The 22,077-nt window shown below is 55.7% G+C and overlaps 2 protein-coding genes across 4 annotated transcripts in view; both read left to right on the top strand.

Moving 5' to 3' along the window:
• The window catches only part of CTNNBIP1 (catenin beta interacting protein 1), a 94,328-nt gene that overhangs the window by 57,917 nt on the left and 14,334 nt on the right, over window positions 1-22,077 (top strand). The window contains exon 5 of the transcript XR_009246835.1: window positions 2,712-2,797. The gene's annotated coding sequence lies outside the window, so the exon portion shown is untranslated. The remainder of the gene's footprint in view (window positions 1-2,711; window positions 2,798-22,077) is intronic.
• The window catches only part of CLSTN1 (calsyntenin 1), a 50,528-nt gene continuing 36,783 nt past the window's right edge, over window positions 8,333-22,077 (top strand). For all 3 annotated transcript variants that reach the window (XM_058674848.1, XM_058674850.1, XM_058674845.1), the window contains exon 1: window positions 8,333-8,660. In XM_058674848.1, coding sequence (XP_058530831.1) covers window positions 8,567-8,660 — 94 coding nt within the window. In that variant the 5' untranslated portion in view covers window positions 8,333-8,566. The remainder of the gene's footprint in view (window positions 8,661-22,077) is intronic.

Genomic DNA, 22,077 nt, shown 5'->3' with positions numbered 1-22,077 from the left:
GTCCTCCCCTTCAGCCTGCTTAGGGTAGTGTCATGGGGGAGCCTGGGGATAGGGGTGCTGGGGGACCTCCAGATTCAGCCCCACACAGAAGGGCCTCTTGGCTTCCAGCCAGCAGAAGGAGTGAGGGTCCTGGCACTGTGGCAGTCTGGCTGGGGCCCCGACGAGATGCCGGCAGATGGACGTGCCCATGCTCAGGGTTTGCAGACTGGCTCTCTGCCGTGTGACATGACTCCCACCTGGGGCAGCTGTGGATTGGGTACTACGTGCCACCTCCCTTTCTCTGTCCTTGGAGTGGCAGTGAAGTCTGCAGCAGTTGGCTGGGGCTGAGGGCACGGTTCCCCCTCTTCACCCCCATACACCTGCACCTCCCTGGCCCTGTTCCCTGCCCATCTCCAATGCAGACCAGCCTGCTGTGTGCTCTGTAGCCCTGGGCCAGGCTGTCTGGACACTGCCTTGCCTTTCCTCTCCTTCAGCGAGAGGGTTCCCTGCTCGGGCCTGGGACTGACATGAGCTCTAATCTCAAGCAGGCAGCCTCCTTGCCCTGCGCTGTGGCCAGGAGAGCCCCCCACCCTGGATCCCTAGGCCTCCCCTCCCTCCTTCCCCAGGGGCTCCCCTCTGCCTTTTTCTGGAGCCCTGGCCTTGCTGCAACAGACCCAGGACAAGCAGAGCCCAGTGCCTGCAGCTCAGGCTCTTAATTTCCTAGCCATCCCAGCTCCCAGCTGTGCCAGTGCTGCTGGGGCAAGGGGAGGAAGGCAAAGAGGGGAGTGGGATTCAAGAACTCTTCAGCAGCCCCCACACCTTCCCTTCTGGCAAGTGGGCAGAGGAAGAGGGGCCTCTCCATCTTGCCCAGGCCCCTCTGGATCCCCTCCCTGGCTGGAGGGGGAGCTCTCAGTGCAGGCCCAGGGTGGGGGCGGGGCTCTCCCTTTCTGTGTGCAGCCCTAGATCGATGCCCTTGGATGATCAAAGTCCCCGCACTGCCACTTCAGTGAGGCCTGTGGGGCAGAGGAGGCAGCGTCTTCCCTGCCAGCTGCCCCCAGGAGACCTGAGGGGAACTGGAAACCGGAGGCCCCTGGGAGTCCCTGGCTGCAGGCCACACAAAGGAGCATGAGCGGAGGCTGCCCTCCCTCTCCTCCCCAGGCACACCTGGTCCCTTTCCCTGATTAGCCCCCACCCCCGGGGTTCAATAGGAACCGGGGCTTACCTTGAGGTCGGGAGCCTGATTCAGACTTCAAAAGCCTGGGGCCTGGGTAGGGCTGTGGTGGCAGTGGGGGTGAGGAGGATATGGAGGGATGACAAGCCAGGAATGGAACAGGGGTGGACCAGCACCCCCTAGTCCCAACCAGAATAACAACTGCTACTTCTTGACCACCCAGGGAGCTCTCAGGGCTGAGGCATGCGTGGTCCCTAGCAGGTGGGCAGTGGCAGTGGCCGTGGCAACACTGCAGTCTGGGAGTCTCTGTGGGTGCCCCTGTGTGAGGGCAGGGTCTGGCCAGGGATGGTCAGTACACCGTCCCTCCCTGCCTGCAGTGTCCAGCCCATCTTGACCTTACCATTTGGAGCTGGAGTCATGGGTGTGGGGAGGTGAGCCAGGACGACACCTGCCTTGGCACCTCTCTTGGCTTTGCCGCAACTCTCTCCATCAGAGCACCGAGGTGGGGTGCCAATGCCTCTGTCTGACGGCCGGACAAGTTCAGGTTTGAATCCTGGTGTCGCCACGTGGATGAGTGGACTCTGGGCAAATCACTGAACCTCCCTGAGCCCCTGTCCCTCCCCTGGAGAAGGGGGAGAATAGCGGTGGTCAGGGCATGAGCCTGCTGCCAGCAGGAGGGCAGCCAGTGCATGCGGATCACGCCACGTGGGGCTGGCCCACAGCACGCTGCATGGCCGCAGCACGCTGCATGGCCACTGCACTCCTGGCTTCCTCCTGGCTGGGGGCTGATGAGTCCCTGCCCCGTGGATGTGAGAGGAGCACAAAGAGGGCTCCCTTAGCAATCTGGGGGAGCCTGAAGCTGTCCAGGCTGACGCGCAGATTCCTAAGGAGTTTGCTAGCTTAGGGAGCATCAAGGCAGAGGGAAGAGTAAGTGCAAAAAACCAAAAAACAAATACCAAAGAAGTCTCTTCCGAGACCCAGCTTGGCTATTCCAAGCTGGTGGTCTTTTGACAGTTTGCTAAGTTGTGTTTGTTTGAAAGGCAGAATGATGAGCAAGAGAGAGAGAGAGAAATCTTCCATCTAATGATTCCCCAACGGCTGCACTGACCAAGGCTGGGCCAGCTGAAGCCAGGAGCGAGGAGCTCCGTCATCCTGTTCTCCCACGTGGGTGACAGAGACTCTGGTACTTGCGCCGTCACCTGCAGCTCCCCCGGGTGCACAGGAAACTGGATCAGAAGTGCTGGCAGGACTTGACCCAGGCACTCCGATGTGGGCTGCAGGTGTCAGGCCTGGTCTTAATGACTGGTTCAATACTCCTCCAGCCTCCTGCTTCCCACAGCTCCGTGGGGTGAATCAAGATCTCTTCCTGGGTGGCACCTGGGAGGCCCCAGACAGATGCCCTTTGGCAAAGCAGGGTGCATGAAGCCCACTTGAGCCCTCTGGTAAAGCCCCCTCACCCTCCTGCACGCCAGGGCAGCCCCTGCGCGTGCCGACCTGAGCCCTCCTGGGTCCCCGCACAGCCAGCTGAGGCCGTCATCGTGATGATGTGCCTGTTTTCCAGGCGAGGAGACGGAGGCACACAGTCACTAGGCTGGTCTGCTTTTCTCAGCCCGGAACCGGAACTAGGTCCGCCTGCATCAGAACCACGTGAGTAAGACGTTCCTCTCTTGTCTGATGAACCAGTGCGGGAAATCTGGTGGAGCTCCTGGTGGGAGCTAGGCGTCCTGATGCCAAGATCGCTGCCACAGAGACGGCTGCCTTCCCCCCAACCCCCAACAGTACGGCTGGGCAGCTGTGCCTGCTCCTGCCCAGGCCTTTTCCTCTTGACTCTGCTCCATACCCGGGCCCTTCAGGCTTGGCGTGTGTGACCTCCCAGCGTGGGGAAGACACGTGTGCTGTGTGGTACACGGGGGAGTGATTTGTGTTGCAGAATATAGCCACCACCACCACCCACCCCAGCATGCCAGGCGAGGGGTTCCTGTGCCTCCCCTGGCTGCCCACAAGAAGCAGGGAGGGGCTCGTGCTGTGCTTGCCCTCCGGGAAGGAAGCACCAGTCCTTGTCCCACCTTTGGAGTGTGGGAGTGAGCTGCCTTCCAGGGGAAGGGCAGATTTTGCTTCCCTGGAAGGTCTCACTGGTGTGGGAAATCTTAGTCCTTTTCCAAATGGTGGGTCATATGAAGTCCCAGAAGGAGTTTGAAACAGCTCACAGGCCCCAACCTGATTCCCTGGAGCCTATGGGGACCACCTCCCTGTAGCATGGCTCCCGCCCTTGCCAGGATGGCTCAGGCTTGGGGCTGAGACTGTCAGGGAATGACAGTAAGGCAAATGCTCACTACGCTGACCTAAGGGAGGACCCGGATGTTTAGCTCTGTGGGTACTGACTTGTGCTCCTTCCTCACAGCCACCCTTGTGCCCATTCAACAGACGGACATGCTAAGGCTGGAGAGGTCCAGGACCTCACCCAAGACCACAGAGGCAGAATGTGGCACAAATGGCCAAACATACAGAAAAGGCTCACCACAGTACTCTCACATGTCAGAGGACTTAGGGAAACATCCTGCAGCAGGGCCTGGGGCAGTCACAGTGCAGTTTAAGTCACCGCCTGCAACGCCAGTATTCCCTATGGGCACTGATTCTAGTCCCAGCTGCTTCAGTTCCCATCCAGCTCCTTGCAAAGGTGCCTGGGACAGCAGCAGAGCTGATGGGAGATCTACAAGTTCCTGGATCCTGGCTTCAGGTCAGCCCAGTTCCTACCATTTTCAGCCATTTTGGGAGTGAGTCAGCAGACAGAAATCTCTCTCTCTCACACTTATTCCTTGTCTGTGTAACTCTGACCTTCAAATAAATCAATCTTTTTTTTTTAAGATTTATTCATTTTATTACAGCCAGATATACACAGAGGAGGAGAGACAGAGAAGGAAGATCTTCCATCCGATGATTCACTCCCCAGGTGAGCCGCAATGGGCCAATGCGCGCCGATCCGATGCCGGGAACCTGGAACCTCTTCCAGGTCTCCCACGCGGGTGCAGTGTCCTAATGCACTGGGCCGTCCTCGAATGCTTTCCCAGGCCACAAGCACGGAGCTGGATGGGAAGTGGAGCTGCTGGGATTAGAACCGGCGCCCATATGGGATCCCGGGGCTTTCAAGGCGAGGACTTTAGCTGCTAGGCCACGCCGCCGGGCCCCAATCTTTTTTTTTTTAAAGCTGCTGCAGCATGGGCCAAAGGAGTACTACACAGCTGAGAAAAGGCGGGGAACCCACGTTTGCTTGCTGCTGGGGCACCTTCTCCAGAATGCAGCAAGTGTGATTTGCTGCCTCGTGGCTAAGAAAGGGAAGAGAGGGCCTGGCATGGTAACTTAGCAGCTAAAGTCCTTATTTTGCACATGCCAGGTTCCCTTATAAGCGCTGGTTCTAATTCTGGCAGCCCTGCTTCCCATCCAGCTCCCTGCCTGTGGTCTGGGAAAACAGTCAAGGACGGCCCAAAGCCTTGGGACCCTGCACCTGTGTAGGAGACCCGGAGGAAGCTCCTGGCTTCTGGCTTCGGATTGGCTCAGTTCTGGCCACTGTGGCCGCTGGGGAGTGAACCAATGGATGGAAGATCTTCCTCTCTGTCTCTCTTCTCTGTGTATCTGATTTTCCAATAAAAATAAACAACTCTATAAAAAAAAGAAAGGGAAGAGAACAGTGTCTACAAGTATGAGCTTTCCTTTAGACAAAGACCCTATGGAAGGTTGAGGCAGACAGACACAAGGGGCGGGGGGAGGACCTCGGAGGGGAGGAGGAGAGGAGGGAGTTAGGATTTTCTGAACATCTTGCTTTCTAGATAAAGTCTGGCACAACTTATATAACTGGAGGACACAATTAAACAAACTTTAGAAAGAGGAAGGAAACTGGTACGCATGGGTTTGAGCCCAGGTGTGTCCAACCAGGGTCTTTGCTCCTAGGCCAAGCTTTGGCTCTGATTAATTACCCACCTACCTCCCCTTTTTAAAGACTTATTGATTTTTTTTTCCATTTGAAAGGCAGATTTATACAGAGCAAAGGAGAGACAGAGAGATCTCCAATCTGCTGGTTCACTTCCCAAACGGCTGCAACAGCCAGAGCTGAGCCGATCTGAAGGTAGGAGGTTGAAGCTTTTTCTGGGTTTCCCACGTAAATGCAGGGGCCCAAGGCCTTGGGTCATCTTTCCAGGTTTTCCCAGGCCATTAGCAGGGAGCTGGATCGGATGTAGCACAGCCAGGGCTCAGGCCAATGCCCACATCGGATGCTGGCATCAAAGACAGTGGCTTTGCTTGCTGTGCCACAGCGCTAGCCCCTAATTACGCCTTCTAACAGAAAGGAAGTGACCCTGCCCAGTCACTAGAAGGTTGAGTGGGGCCACACCTCCCACCAGTTGGGGCTGCAGGGATCTGTGAGGTTGGTCCTGGCAGCTGCAGGACTTTGTGATCTGATTTCCTGAAGATTCTGGCCTTGGCACAGCCTTCTGAGGTGTACAGCAGGCTTGCTGAGAGCTGGGGAGTCTGGGTGGCTGAGGTGGGAGGGTGCGTATTTTCACAGTTGGGGAGACGCACCCTTTGGGGTTCAGACACACACGAGATGGAATCCCAGCAGTCCTACTTTCTAGCAATGCGTTTGAGCAGATCTGATGTTTGTCTCAGCTGCGAGACACGGACACGGAAAGCTGCTCCTGCCGCTGGCTCCTGGATGCAGGAGGGCTCTGCCGGTTGTGGCCAAGAGCTTCATCCAGGGCTGCCGTCAGCTCAGGAGGCACGACTCCTCCAACACCCGCCCTGTGTCCTCCCCCTGCTGGCTCCAGTGCTCCCTTGGCCTCTGGAGGTTCAAGTTTCCCTTGCCCAGCTCACAAAGCTGCCACCTCCTGGCAAGGGATGGGCATGGGTGATGCCCCACTCCCACTGCCCCCCTTGTACTGGACACTGTTGCTGGACACAGTTGTTCAGCTGGGATCAGCCCCGCCTCTGCCAACCGTTGCCCTGTCCCCCTTGATGCACTCCAGGACCACTTTGAGGGTTAACTAACCCATCATAAGGGAGACCACAAGAAGTGACAACACGGCCGGGGCCACGGCTGAGCATGGTAGCTGTACCCACTCTCAGCCCTCCAGGTTGCCCACAGTACACCAGCCATCTGTGTGCTGCCCCACCTGTCTCGGGCCCTTCTTGTCTCTTTGTTTCTTTAAGGGATGGGGCTGCGAGGGTGAGCAGAGAGCGGATCGGGATTGCAGGCACTGAAGAGCTTTTGTTTGTGTTTTTAACAGAACTGAATTCATTACATCTTCCCTCCAGCCTCCTGATCCCAGAGGTGGTTTGGAGATTCTGCTGTTCTGATTTAATGTTTTGTAAATCGCAGAGGTGCCTGGGGAACCTTCCAGATCCAGCAGTATCCTCTGCGGTGTCGGCTCGGTAATCATAAGAAAGCCCTCACCTGACAATTCATTCAGTTCATCCCTGAGCTTTGCCAAGCACCTGCTGTGCACTCTGGGCCAGGAACTTAGTCCCACCCTGTGTTTTGTATCATTGGGATGTGTATACCAGGCTGGGGAGGCACCTTAATTGCATCATTTAATTCTCTCCACTCTGGACAGTGGGTGTTGAAACCTAGGGCCCTCCCAAGGCCTGTCACCTGGTGACAGGTGAGGGAACCCAGTTTCGAGGCAGCTGTAGGAATTCTTCTGGCCAGATTTGGGGGTGTTGGAGCACAGGCTTTTATTTCATTTCGCAGGTGGAGAAAGAGCTGCAGACAGTTCCCTGACTCGTCCAAGGTCGTTTTGCACAGTGGGAGCCACAAGTCCAGCCCAGTCCCATCTGGGGACTGTGCCTTCTGGGTCCTTCCTGTTGGAACACAGACGGGACACTGCTGACAAAGCTTCCACTGTCTGGTTAGAGCAGGTAAGAAGAGGCTGTGGAAGGAGGACACACCCTGAGGCTGCAGGCAGGCTTGGGAGGATGTGCTGGGAGATGTTGCCCTGGCAGGAAGACAGAGGCCACCTCTGTGCCCAGGGGCCAGCTGGCAGGGAACCTCAAGGCCTGGGAGGGTGGACCTCAAAGCCTTGGCTGCAGGGAGTGGTGAGTGGGCAGGGACCTCGGGAAGGGTACAGCTTGGGGCCACTGGTTCTCCTCAACCCAGGGGACAGTCAGGGGAGGGGAGACTCTGCCAGGTAGGGGGAAGAGGGTGTTTGTCCTGAGGGGTCCAGCCCAGCCCTTCTCTGCCTTCCAATTGCCAGCAGGATCAATCCCAAGACCCTCAATTGTTCCCACACAGATCCTTGTGACCCAGGCTTCTCACCTGACCGCATGCACTGCCTGCCCTCTGCAGCCCCAGCCCAGCTGGCTCCCACACAGCCCCACCCCGCCCCCACTGCAGCAGGCCTCTCAGGAAAAGCTGGCCCCCAGCCCCATGGGCAGCCCTTCCAGCCACAGTCATGGAGCTGGAGACCTTCGGTGGGGAAGGGCCGCTGCTCTCTGGTCTCCTCCCCTGTGCAGGTGGCCCTTTCCGACTCAGTTTCCCCATCTGCCGAGTGAAGCCCCCAGTACTGCCCAACATCCAGGGCCTGTGCACTGACGCTCCAGTCCTTTTCTCTAGGGTGGGTCTGCCCCAGGTACCCAGCTGCGGGGAGGTGGGTCGCAGGAAGAGGGAAGGACTGCACAGTCCCTGGGGGACACCCTGGGCCTGTTCAGTTTGTCACATGACGTGAAAGTCAAGCAGATCCAACAGACACACAAGCCACCTTCAGAGGCCACGGCAGATTCCCTGGGGACACGTACCTCCCCCCATATCGTGGCAAGCCAAGGCGGTACCCAGCAGGTGCCTCAGCCGCTTGCACACCTTTCACTGTCCTGGCTGGCCCGCAGAGGCACCTTCCCTTGGGGGAATCTGCACTCCCCGGGGATGCAGGCTGGAGAAAGGTCCGGTGCGCCTGGCGTCACGAGCCCACGGGCGCCCGTGGGCAGGGGCAGCAGGAATCGGTGTTCTGGGTCTGCGGCCCGGGCCGGGGATGCGGTCCCCCCCAGGCCCCTCCAGGCCCTTCCCCGCCGCCGGGAGCCACCCCGCGCGCGCACATCCCCGCCCCTCCCTGCCGGCCCGCGCGCGCGCCCGCCGTCGCTCCCCTCCCCGCCCCGCCCGTCGCCACCCCGCCCCCGGCCGGGTACCCTCGCCGGACCCGAGAGAGAGCGCCGCCGCCATCTTAGTCGCCGCCGCAGCCTCCAGCGAGGCGCTGCCGCGAGCAGAGGAGGCGCCCGCGGCCGAGCGCGCGGCCCCAGCGTCACGGCGGCCGCGGCGGCGGCTCCTGCCCGCACCCCGGTGCCCGCCGCTCCCGCCACAGCCCCGCTCGGCGTCCCCGCGCGCCTCCCTGCCGCTCCCGCGTCGGGCGCCGGCCGCGGCTGCCGGGAGCCCGAGCGATGCTGCGCCGCCGCCCTGCGCTCGCCCTGGCCCCGGCCGCCCGGCTGCTGCTGGCCGGGCTGCTGTGCGGCGGCGGCGTCTGGGCCTCGCGAGGTAAGCGCGGGACCGGGGTTCTGAGAGAGAGGGAGCCCGGGCGCGGCTCCTGGGCCTTGGGCGTGAGGGCCGCGGGGTGCAGGCCCCCTTCCCGTAGGGCCCCCCGGGGGTGGGGCGCACGCCCGGCTTGCGGGACTTACATAAGAGCCGGCACCCCCGCATTCTCCCTGGACACCCCCGCCCCTCCCCGAAGGGGTCCCTCAAATGGCCATCTGTTTCCCGAATGCCCGAAGGCAGAAACTTCTCTCCCGCCTCCCACCCCTTGCACCCCCAGGTGTGAGCGGGGCGGGGGCTGCGGCCGCGCTGCCACCTGGCGCGCCGGCGTCCCCGGCTGCCGCGGGTTCTCAGGCGGCGAAGGTGGGCGCGCGAGGCTTCGGTGGGCTGCGGCCACCGGGAGCCCCTCGGACGCCTGCTCTCCGCGAGTGCAAAATCAGTGCGAAATCACCTTGCGTTTAGGCGGCAAGCAGTGATTCTTGGGGGTTGGGGAAAGATCAGTGATGCTGTGTGGTTTTGAACCTGCACGCGTTTAACCTTTTTTTTTTTTTTTGGAAATGTTGCGTGGGCTCGGCTGCTGCCTGGCCTTGCCCGTGGAAAGCTTACGCATTGCAGAGGTTCGCTTCTCCGCGGATCCCGAAGCCGAAAACCTTGGCCTCGGCCTCTCTTGGAGCGAGCTGACCCAGGTGCCTGCCACGGCAAACCTGAACCTGCTCGGGTTTTTCTGTCAAGAAGGATTTTAAGGAGGAGGATTGATGGATGCCCAGCGGGCTTGGGAGGGTCTCCCGTGCTGGACGCATTTAAGCCCCCACTGGGCCTGGCTGGCGGAGGGGGAAGCGTGGTGTCCTCAAGTTGGAGGGCAGGGAGGCGATGTGGCTTTTGTTCCTGTATGGGGTTTGATTGCTGGCATTCAGAGCTCGGCCACGAGTGTCTGGTCGCGGCGCTCTGCCTTGCATTTTGAAAAAGTTCTGTCAAACTTGCGGTGTTCCTGCAGGATGTGGGGTGGGGGTCTCCAGGTTCTGCTGGGGGAAAACTCACATGTCTTAAAAATGCGTGCGTGGGTTGGAGATTCGGGGGCTCATTCAGGGATCCTACCAAGAACATCTCGTTAGAATTGGGATTTTTCCTGCTTGCCAGTTCCCTTGGTCCCTGTGTGAGGATTTTGACTGGTGATCATGAGACAGCATAAATGTGCACGACTGAACGCCTTAATTGTAGGGATCCGGCAGAAAGCTCACGTGACAGTGTGTTGTCGTGTGCTCGGATGCTCCGAGCCTTTCTTAGTACAGGTGTAGTATCTCAGTACTTGAAAATAAAGCTGGCTTCAGCCTGAACTCATCGGTGTCCTTGGATTTTTCCTGAAGGCTGCATCAAACGCTACTAAGGTGATTTCATTTTGAAATATTGCTATTGTATTTTCCCGGTAAAGGGGCGGTTTGTGGAGCCGCTTCCTGGGGGCTCGTTTTCAAGGGCGGTCCTTGCAGCTAGCGCCTGCGGTCTTTCTCTGGTCACTGTGGGGACGACGGGCCCTGTTTGCCGTTCCCACTCGAGCCATTTCTGACCTGGATGAGCAGGGTAAAGAGCCTGTGTGAACCATGGCAGAGAATGGTAGGCTCCTAATGAAAGTTTGCCTTTGACTGTGAACGGTCGTTTGCAGATTTCACCTTATTTGTAGCTGCAGTTCTCCAAAGACTGGCAAAGCAGTCAAGTGACCTGCAGTACCAGGAGGACTGGACTCGCCCGCAGGGCTGTGGCTGCCGGGGCCTGCTTCTCCCTGGAATGGGGATTGGGAAACCTCACCCGGAAGCGGACAGCAGGAACAGAGCCTAGGAAGAAGCTTCCAGGGATACTGTTTAAATGCCATCCAGAAGCACATGGGGAATTGTCACTGTTACTTTTCCTTTCTTGGGGGGGGGGTTGTCCTCCCCTTGCGATTTGAAATGTCATCTCTCCCAAACCTTGGAATCTACCTTGCCCTGCTTCTACCTTTCACTTACCCACAGCCCTTCCTGGTTCGGATCAGCCTTCCTAGGCAAACATTGCTCCAGCAGGATGTATGCCCCTGGAGGGCCGGGGGGGGGGGTTGTTGGTGCCTATGCCCCATTGGTACCCAGAGTTTGCCATGCAATTGAGAGACTGACCACAGCGTATTCCAGCGTGGGGCGGGGGTGGGGTGAGTGGTCATGTTCACCTGGCAGGTGAGGGTCGGGTACCACAGCACGGAACCTCTCAGGCCTCGGTTGTGACACAGCTGTCGCTTCTACCTGGCAGGGCTGGTGATGCCCCATGTGATTGGAGCCCTGTCACTCAGGGGCAAACTGGATTGGGTTCCGGGTTTTTGCCTGGCCAGCCCTTGCTGTCATAGGCATCTGAGTGAAACCGGGAGATGGGAGAGCTCGCTTTAGCTCTCCGCCTTTCAGATAGAAATAAATGTAGTGAGGAACCTGAGTTTCGTTAACATTTTAGGACATGAAAAAGCAAAAAGAGGATTGAGTTGTTTTTGTTAACTGCTTCAGAGCAGTTGACCATCATGGAGAGTGGGTCACGCCAGGAATCGCGGGAAGATGGCTGGCAGACTGTGTGGTTGAGGTCTGGGTCATCACTTGGAATTTCTGGGTTGTGGTTTGGTAGGGGTTGCTTGAAGAAATCTTGTGACTTCATCATTGAAATTGAAAATGTGAGCTCGCTCTGAAATTGAGATTTTGGTCAGGCTTCCTGTGGGTCCAGGACTGGTAGAAGTGTAATGAGTGCCATGTTCTTGTGCTGGCTCATGACTCCCTCTCAGGTGACGTTTGGATGCCACCTGAGAGGCCAAGGACTGAGTCCCCAGTGGTGGCGGTCCCCCAGCTTGCCACCTCCTAGGAGTGAGATGTTGCAGGTTTATTTTTGCTCATTTAGCTTTAGGATGTGATGAGTTAGACTGAACATCCTCCCAAGATCTGTTGCCACGGCATTTTTGTTTTTAAAGGTTCTTGGCAAAGATTCAGCTACCTCAAAGGAGCCAAGTTTAGAACCTCTCAGAAGCCTGCACAGCGCATCTGAAGGTTCCCGCAGTGAGAGGCGCGTGGGCGGTGGCACTGGCTGGGGAGGGCGGTGGTTTCCTTGATCACCTTTTTGGTCAGGCATGAATGGTAACCCATCAGCCATCTGGAGCAGCCTCACTCTCCTGTAATAAGAGCAGCTACTGAACCCTTTGCTTTTTAAACCGGCCTTGAGCTCAACTTTCACTGATTGTTTAGGGCAAAAGATTATCTTTCCTATCTTTCCTGTCATCTTTTTTTTTTTTTTTTTTTTTTGAGGCCAGGGTTGTGGCACAGTGGGTCAATCCACTACCTGTAACACTGGCTGTTGTGTTCCAGCTGCTCTAATATCAGCTCACTGCTGAGATGCCTGGGAAGGCAGTGGGTGATGACTTACATACTGCGCGAGACTTGGACAATGCCAGGCTTTCTTTTTCTCTCTTTTTAAATTTATTTTTAAAGTTTTATTGGAAAGTCAGATTTACAGAGAGAAGGAGAAGCCAAGAGAGAAAGATATTCCTTCTGCTGATTCACTATCCAAATGGCTTCAGTGACTGGAACAGAGCTGATCTGAAGCCAGGAGCCAGGGGCTTCTTCCTGGTCTGCCACACAGCTGCAGAGTCCCAAGGCTTTGGGCTGGCCTCTGCTGCTTTCCCAGGCAACAGGCAGGGAGCTGGATGGGAAGCTGAGCACCCGGGACACAAACTATTGCCCATATTGGATGCCAGCAGTTGGAGGTGGAGGATTAGTCAGTTTAGGCTTCGAACTGGCCCCTGTTTTGTTTTCTTAAAGGTTTATTGGAATGGCAGAGCAACAGAAACGGTGGAAAGGAGACTGATACCTCTACTGGTTCATCCCCCAGATGACTGTAGCAGCTGGAGCACATGCGCAGTGGGCTGGGTGTTCCCTGAGCCATGAGCTGGGTGCTCCCTGAGTGGTGGGCTGAGTGCTCCCTGAGTGGTGGGCTGGGTGCTCCCTGAGCCATGAGCTGGGTACTCCCTGAGTGGTGGGCTGGGTGCTCCCTGAGCTGATTCTAGGTACTCCCTGAGCAGCAGGCTGGGTGCACCCTGAGCCCTGAGCCATGAGCTGGGTGTTCCCTGAGCTCTGTCTGGGTTATGAGCTGGGTGCTCCTTAAGCTGATTCTAGGTGCTCCCTGAACTGTGGGCTGGGTGCTCCCTGAGCGGTGGGCTGGGTGCTCCCTGAACCATGAGCTGGGTGTTCCCTGAGCGGTGGGCTGGGTGCTCCTTAAGCTGGTTCTAGGTGCTCCCTGAGCAGTGGACTGGGTGCTTCCTGAATTCTGTCTGGGAGGTTTTTTTGGAGGTTTTTTACGGAGGTTCTGGGCAGGTGACGTCACCAGTTGCTAGTGCCCTGAAGTCCCTGTCCGTGCCCTGGAGATGTCACCCTGGCATCCCTTCCTGGTCTGACCCAGCCCTGTCCTGAGGCTGCTGGAGAGGCCACCAGCCCCCAGTCGCTTCCTGGATACATGCAAGATGACATATGGCTCGGTCGAGTCCAAGGAATGCCAGAAAGCAGGACAAGGGCCAGAGCTGTATGTGACACCATCACAGCCCCTGGAAATGACCACGTGCCATTCCAAAGTGTCCTGTCTTCGACCTAAATGTTTGACCCTCAGAGTCTCCAGGTGGCTTTAGAATAAAGGAACATCTAAAAAAATCGCTTCAAGGATAAGAGAGAGCTCGGGGCAAATGCATGCTGGGTTTTCAGCACATGACATTCACTTTACTGTTTCAAAATTCACTTTGAAAACATAGTGCTAAGTGTTTCAGGTAATGATTGAAGATTGATTAAATAAAGAACAGTTAGTCAAAGAACAAATTTAAAGAAACAGACTGAAGAATGTACTTTCTAACAAAGCACACTTTTTAGTCACTTATCACCAAAATTTGTGTTGAGGAAGTAATGCCACTTTCCAAGGTAGCTGTAGGTTTTAGAAAGGCAGTGTCTTTGGGCCCGGCGGCGTGGTCTAGCGGCTAAAGTCCTCGCCTTGAAAGCCCCGGGATCCCATATGGGCGCCGGTTCCTATCCCAGCAGCTCCACTTCCCATCCAGCTCCCTGCTTGTGGCCTGGGAAAGCACTCGAGGACGGCCCAAAGCTTTGGGACCCTGCACCCGCGTGGGAGACCCGGAAGAGGTTCCTGGTCCCGGCATCGGATCGGCGCGCACCGGCCCGTTGCGGCTCACTTGGGGAGTGAAACATCAGATGGAAGATCTTCCTCTCTGTCTCTCCTCCTCTCTGTATATCCGGCTTTCCAATAACAATAAAATCTTAAAAAAAAAAAAAAAAGAAAAGAAAGGCAGCGTCTTTGGCAGCCCCTTTCAGGCAGGTGCAGCGCTGCCCTGGAACCTGGAGGCCAGCTCTGCCTGGGTCTAACGGGGGTCCCCACCCAGGGCACAGCCCCAGCCGGAGAGGGTGACAGCTCATCCTCGGATTGGGACCAGCAGACAGGGTCTGCAGGGCCATCCTGGTGGGAGATCTGGATAGTCTCAAATAAAACAAAAAGATTTATTTGTTTCTATTGGGAAGGGAGATTTACAGAGAGGAGAGACAGATCTTCCGTCTGCTGGTTCACTTCCCAAGTGGCTGCAATAGCCAAGGCTGAGCCGATCCAAAGACAGGATCTAGGAGCTACTTCCGGGTCTCCAAATATGAGTGCAGGGTTCGATCCTCTGCTGCATTTTCAGGCTCTAAGCAGGGAGCTGGATGGGAAGTGGAGCAGCCCGGACAAGAATGGCGCCCGTATGAGATATAGGTGCTTGCAGGCAAGGGATTAACCAGTTAAGCCATCATGCCAGCCCTATTTCTTCTAATTTTTTAGAAAAAAAAATTTGTTTGAAGAGTAGAGGGGGAGAGAAATCTTCCATCCAGTGATTCACTGCCTAAATGGTTGTAATGACGGGCTGGTCTGGGCCGCAGCCAGGATCTCTGTCCCCAAGTACTTGGACCGTCATCTGCCACCTTCCCAGGTGCATCAGTGGAGAGCTGGATCACCCGGGACCTGAGCCAGCACCCCAACGTGGGGTGCCAGCATTGCAGGCTGTGGCTCAGCTCGTATGCGATGACACACGTCCCTGTTCTGAGTTCTGGCCCCTCCATTTCTCACTAGTGCTGGACAGGTGGGAACTGGGTCACCAGGCCCCGAGTTCTGTGGACGCGTTCTTGGCCCCTTGTTCATCACACGTGAGTGACACGTTCTCATTCGGCTGGGCTTAAGAAAGCCTGTGGCAGGTGGACGAGGCCGTCTTGCTTGGCTAAGCACCACTGAAACACATCGTGAAAGCTGGAACATGAGCCACCGGGATCACTGTATCACTCCACCTCTGATGGCCTTTTACATTAAAAAAAGAAAAAAAGAAGGGTTTATTTATTTGGAAGTGTTAAAGAGAGGCAGAGAGAGACCGAGAGAGCCTGTGTGTGCTGCTTCACTGCCTGGGAGGCTGGGGGCTGGGAACACCACCTCCCAGCGTGGGCTCAGGTGCTCGGTCTGTCTTCCACTGCTTTTATCCAAGTGCATCAGAAGTGGAACAGCCGGGACATGAACCAGCGTCCATCTGGGCTGCCAAAATGGCAGGTGCAGGCTTTTACCTCTATGCTGCAGTACCAGCCTTAACATTTTGAGAGGGTTTTGTGGGACTCGGTGCAATATTTTAACAGATAGCCACAGTGAAGAGCAAGCTAGCCGGGTCGCCAGCTCCTCCTTTTCCTTATCTTTGTTTGGGTCTCCCACACATCTCTCTGCTTGCCCTTTACGCAGACTGCACCGGGCTGCTGTGAGGTGTCGTCACCCAAGGCTGTGGCTCGCTGGCTGGCTAGCTGGCTGGCAGGCTGTGGTGCCCGCCTCTGGTACCCTCAGTGCTGACCACATGTTAATACGTACTGCAGTGCGGTTTAGAGTGGTCACTCACGCCCCAGCCTATGATATGTGTTTGCTTATTCAACTGGTAGTCTGTGAACCCCCTTTTTTTTCCTAGAAGAATTCTATCTTTAAAAGGTCTTGAGTTTATTATTGTTATTTTTAGCACAGCTTAAAAAAAGAAATGCCATGGCAGAAGTGTCCGGGTTGTGCCCTTGTTGCCTTCTCTTTTGAGAGCCCTGGGCATGTTGGGGGTCCTGGAGGACTGGGCTGGGACTGCCGACGTGAGGAGGAGGTGTTCCAAGTTACAGTGGTCTTCCGTGTGCATTGCGGAGGTCATAGAAGACAGAGAAGAGTACTTGGCCATGACCCAGAGGCCAGTCATGCTGTTCAGAAGATCAGGGTGTGGACAGAGCTGTCCACTGTGGACATTGGAGGGCTGGTTGCCAGGGCCTGTGCTGGATCAGGCAGACCCTGGTTGCAGGGGGAGCCCATGCTGGTTGGATCCTGACTGGCGTGGCATCCCCTTGGCTTAGGATGTGGGCACCTCTGCTGGCTGGTGGGGGCTAAGAGGGAGGCACAGTGGTGGGCTTCTTGGGGTGAAGAGGGAAAGTTGGTGAGGACTGGGGCCAGGCCATCTGGCTGTGAGCTTCAGACCTGCTTATCTGAGCCCCAGCTGCCTGAGCCTCGGGCAGGGCTGCAGAGCCAGCTCTGCCGGTAGGACCCCTTGGGCCGCTGTGCTCTGGGCTCGACCAGGAGCTCCAGGAGTGGTGGCTGTCCTTTTTTTTTTTTAAGATTTATTTATTTTTATTACAAAGTTAGATATACAGAGAGGAGGAGAGACAGAGGAAGATCTTCTGTCTGATGGTTCACTCCCCAAGTGAGCCGCAACGGGCTGGTACGCGCCGATCCGATGCCGGGACCAGGAACCTCTTCCGGGTCTCCCATGTGGGTGCAGGGTCCCAAGGCTTTGGGCCGTCCTCGAGTGCTTTCCCAGGCCACAAGCAGGGAGCTGGATGGGAAGTGGATTTGCCGGGATTAGAACCGGCGCACATGTGGGATCCTGGTGCATTCAAGGCAAGGACTTTAGCCGCTAGGCCATGGCGCCGGGCCCAGCTGTCCTTTTCTGTTAGCTGTTTCAGTGCTGTGCTGGAGGTGGCTTTAGGGGATTCTGTTAGGCCTTCCAGGCTCTGCACGGGCTGAGAGGGACTCCGAAGGGAGAGGGCACAAGGGTGGGGCCAGGTGCCCTGAGTGATGGGGTGCTGAGCCAAGGAGAGGGCAAGGAGGGCAAGAGGCCCGTCCGTTCCCTGCTCCCTCTTGGGCTGTCTGGGTGGAGAGGCCAGGCAGGGAGCAGGTGCCTGCTCCATGGGAGCTACGTGGCTGGTGGTCCCTCTTCTGGGAGTCCTACAGGTGTGAAGGGGTTGGTCAGGTGCCCTTCATGGGTTTACCCAGTAATTTGAGAATTGTTCTTGAATCCTGTTCCTTGGATTTTGCAAGTACCTAAATCTGTATGAGCTACACTTTCATAAAGATAAGTCACCAAAATAAGTGTAGTATAACTCTTAAGTACCTTTATTTTTTTAGATTTACTTGCTTGAAAGGCAGACTGTAGGGGAGAGGGGAGGGCGTCTTTCATCCATATTCCTACAGCAGTCAGATCTGGGCCAGGCCGAAGCCAGGATCCATGTGGGTGACGAATCCGCTGCCTCCCAGACACATCAGCAGGGAGCTGGGAAGGGTAGCCAGCACTGAAGCCAGACCTGTCGCCCAGACACCTCCAACTGCACTATGTCCTGGTAGGGCAGGAGAGGGTGGCCCAGGCTTCCTCCTCTGAAGGTCCCTGGGGGCCTGGCGGGTCTCTCGGCTATCTCCCTAAGGGGGTCCCCGGGCTGGGTGTTGTAACTTGGTGTAAGAGGTCTGACCAGCTCGTGAACAGGCCACTGCTGCAGGACTCCTCTGAAGCGTTTGTGTGCTTGTGCGTGTGTAGGACTTGCCAAGCAGGGTACTCAGTCAGCATCTACCCAGCCGGCCTGACCCTGACCTCTCACTGGAGCGTCTTCGGGAGCTGCTTCTCCAGCAAGCCCCCTGCCCAGCCCTCTTCCTGTGGCAAAGGAAAGTATGCCTCCGATAAAAGACTGGGTGAAGTGACCAAGGGCTGGCAGTTGGCACAGCAGGTAAGATGACACTTGGCAAAGCCGCATCACAAACGGCCTGGGTTCGAGTCCTGGCTGTGCTTCCTGCTGATGGCACCCTTGGAGACAGCAGGGCGTAGCTCAGATGGTTGTACCCCGCAGACCTGGGTTGTGTTCTGAACAGAGGCCTGGCCCAGGCATCTAGGGCAGTGGACCAGTGGACAGATCTCCCCCTCCCTGTCTCTGTGCCAGTGACTTAAAGTATTGTCTGTTAAAGGCAATTGTGTTAACATTTTGTGGATGTCTTTCTAGGTTTTTTTTTCCCCTGTGCAAATTTATCTATATTTTTTCTCCAAAGATATATATGTGTAAGGTAGGGTACAGAAGTAAAAGGAGATTTTTCATTTTCTGGTTCACTCCCCAAATGACCACAACAGCCAGCACTAGGCTGGGCTGCAGCCAGAAGCCAGGAGCTTCCTCCAGGTCTCCCATGTGGGTGACCCCTTACTGGAGGCTGGAGTCCAGTGTGGCATGGGGGCATCCTAAGCAGTAGGGGCCCCTGCTACCCTGCAATGCACACCCCAAGGCATTCCCTATTGAGAGCTATCCTGGGATCTGATTGAATTGTTTGTTTAAAATAGCAAGAATAAGCTCATTACGTGGTGACTTAAAATAACATTGTACTTTTTAAAAAATTTATTTTTGTTTGAAGGGGAGACCCATACAAACACACAGGTCTCCCAGCTTCTGGCTTTTTCACAGATGACCCAAGAGCTGGGCTTGGGCCAGGATGGACCAGGGGTGTGGCATCCCCAGGGTGCTCAATCAGCAGAAAGCTGGCTGGGCAGGGGAGCAGCTGATGTGGCTGCGAGCGCATTAACCGCTGTGCTGAGGCCCCAGCTCATTAAAGAACACATTTTATTTACTTATTTATTTATTTATGTGATTGTTTTATTTTGACAATCTTCACATAGTTGATTAATGCACAAAGGGTCAAGGACTACAGGAAAGTGGGTAAGACCATTATTTCCACATTATTATTATTATTTTTCTCTATCTGGGGTAAGGGGGAAGATAAAGGGAGAAGCCCCACCCAGCCTCCCGTCCATCCCAGCTCCCCCATGCGGGGTATGTTCGAGGGTCCTGCTCAAGTGGTTTTGATAGTTCAACAGTTCTGAATTGCTGCCAAGCTCACCATTCCAAGCATGATGAAATTGCTCCAGAATCCGTTGGCTGACACAGTCCACCCTATGGTCTCGTTTGCCCAGATTTTCACTGCCAGCACATGGTTGGGGAAGTTGGCTTGTTCTGTCCGCTGTCCTCTGTGTGGTACCAGGTGTCCTCTGCAGGTTCCGATGGACTGCCACATCCTCCTGTGCACCTGGGAATGCTGTCCACTGCTCTGCCTAAGCCGCTGAGGAGGCTCGGCTCTGACACTTGCACTTCTCTTCATGGTTAGGGTTCTGAGATCAGCAGTTTAGTTGGAGGGATCCCCAAAGAAACTTTGTCTGTGGTGATCCCAGACCAGATTCTTGTGTGTGCTTGCCAGTACAGGGTCCGGCACAGTCCGTCACCCCAATCACCTGCTTGCAATTGCTGGGTCAGTTCTGTTTCCAGCCCTGTCTTCTACACAAACCAATGGGTGTTGCAGTCCAGCCTGATTCTGCCCGCCACACACTCGGCCCTCATGCCAACCAGTGGGAGCTGCAGCCTAGTCGGAGCGACCCACAATAACCCCCACCAGGCCTGCCCCCTGCCCTGGTTCCCATGCTTGCCTATATGTACGACAGACAACGTTTTTTTTAATGGAAATAACCATGTTTTCCAAAGCGGAAGGATCCTGTAGGAAGAAGAGGGGCATTGTTCACGCATTTCCAGCATTCTGTTGTCCGACTTGAGAGCGGCTGGCCAGGTCCTACATCCTTCCATGCTCTCTTGGCTGAAGGAAATTCTGCCTCACGCAGACCCACAGTTGAGGAAAGGGCATCGGGACATTGTGAGTGCCAAGATGGGTGGGAGGACGAGGCCTCGGGGTCCTCAGACCACGCTGTGCGGATCAGCTGCCCTCGGGAGGTGGGCACCAGCGATGGCCACATGTGACCGGACAGGGGCTCCAGTCGCTGGGTTCTCCTAGCTGAAGCAACACGGCAGGGTGTGTGAGTGAGTCACTTCAAAGGGAAGTCAGGATTAATCCACTTGCTGTGTGTCGTCCTGGCCTCCTGGGGTCACGCTCCCGGCCCGGACATGCCGCCAGGGTGGGCACTGAGCATCTGTCCACCTGAGGTCAGCGTCATGTGAGCTGGAAGGTTCGTTTTAAGTTTTATACTAAGGACACTTTAAAAATTATTCATTTTATGGGCCTGGCGCCATGGCTTAGCGGCTAAAATCCTCGCCTTGAGCGTGCCAGGATCCCATATTGGCGCCGGTTCTGATCCCAGCAACTCCACTTCCCATCCAGCTCCCTGCTTGTGGCCTGGGAAAGCAGTCGAGGATGGCCCAAGGCTTTGGGACCCTGCAACCGCATGGGAGATCCGGAAGAGGTTCCTGGTTCCCGGCTTCGGATTGGCGCAACACTGGCCGTTGCGGTCACTTGGGGAGTGAATCATCGGACGGAAAATCTTCCTCTCTGTCTCTCTTCCTCCCTGTATATCTGACTTTGTAATATAAAAAAAAGTTGTTCATTTTATTTGAAAGGCAGATATTGAAATTTTCTATCTTCTGGTTAGCTCCCCAAATAACTGCAACATAAGGGGCTGGGTGCGTGTGAAGCCAGGGGCCAGGAGCTCCGTCTGGGTCTCCAGGTGGGTGATAGTGGGTCAAGCTCTTGGGCCATCGTCTGCTACCTTTCCAGGTGCATCAGCTGGACTGGAAGCGGAGCAGCCGGGACTCAAGCAGGCACCCCTATGGGATGCCTGCGCTGCAGGGGACAGCTTAACCCACAGTGCCACAGTACCAGCCCCAAGAAGGCGAGAATACGTGAAGAATACATATAGAAGTGTCCAAATCTGGTTTATTTGGACTTATTCTTTGGGAGTATTCACTTTCTTGATATTTCCACAAGATTTGAAAGTCTTGGTACTTTAATGAGATAAAAGAAATAATCACAATTTTTAAAAATAAATTTCATTTTGTTTGAAAGGCAGAGAGAAATCTTTCCTGCACTGTTCACACCCTCACATGCCCGCAATACTCAAGGCTGGCCAGAGAGTAGCTGGCAGTCCAGAGCTCCGTGTGGAGAGCCGCAGCCGGTGTGCCTGCACCGTCACCGCCACCTGCCCGGGCAGGCACCGGGAGGAAGCTGGGCGGGATGCAGAACAGCCTGGACTTGACCTCAACAGCCCAGTACAGGACGTACGTGTCCCGAGCTGCCTGTGCCCAGTCCCCGTCCCCCTCTTCCCGTGTTCAGCTCAGTTATTTAGGTTTCTTGTTTTTGGTTTTGCTCAATTGCTGTACTTTCTGATACCTGAAATAGCTGACTTCATTGTGAAATACTTTGTTAATTACCAGAACAATAAGCCTGTGCCCCTGTTCACTTTATGTTTTTGAACATTCTTTTGGGGTTTTCGGCAGAATCTTCTTTTATGTTGGAAATGGGATGCATGGGCCTGTACGTGTAGGTGTCATCTTGTCAGGGGACAGTGGGGAGCTGGCCCATGTTGCGCGGGTCCTGGGTCCCCAGTGGGCCTTTGAATCTTACGAATTCTTTTTTTTTTTTTTTAAGGTTTATTTATTTGAGAGCCTGGCATGATGGCTCAGTGGCTAAATCCTTGCTTTTCATGCGCCGGGATCCTATATGGGAACCAGTTCATGTCCCAGCTGTTCAGTTTGTCCGCCAGCTCCCTGGTTGTGACCTGGGAAAGCAGTGGAGGACGCCTAAGCACCTGTGTAGCAGACCTGGGAAAAGCTCCTGGTTCCTGTCTTGGCTCAGCTTTGGCTGTTGCGGCCACTCCTCTCTGTAAATCTGCTTTTGCAATATGAATAAATGCATCTTTTTAAAAAAATGTATTTATTTGAAAGGTAGAGAGACACAAGAGGGCAAGGAGCCAGAGAGAAGTCTTCGCCATAAACTGGTTCAGAGCTGTTAGTGGCTGTCCTGGGCCTGGCTGAAGCCCTGAGCCCAGCGCTCTCCCTCAGGGTGGGCCATCCTCCACTGCCTCCCCGGCTCATTAGCAGGGAGCTGGAGAGGAAGCCGAGCAATGGGCACTTGACCCAACACTCAGATATTGGGTGCCATTGTTGCAGATGGCCACCTAGCGCCCCCTGTGCCTCAGTGCCAACCACTTAAATCCTTTTTTAAATCTCCAAACTTAAAAAAGAAGCAGCCATTAGCAGAATTGAGCTTTGTGGCTGGAATTCTGGCAGTGGGAGGGGCGGGTGCTGAGTGCCAGTTGCGTGCAGTG

This window comes from Ochotona princeps, chromosome 2 (assembly GCF_030435755.1).
Source record: "Ochotona princeps isolate mOchPri1 chromosome 2, mOchPri1.hap1, whole genome shotgun sequence".
NCBI lineage: Eukaryota > Metazoa > Chordata > Mammalia > Lagomorpha > Ochotonidae > Ochotona > Ochotona princeps.
Note: the sequence above shows the minus strand (reverse complement) of the source record. Positions and strands in the feature narration are given on the sequence as shown.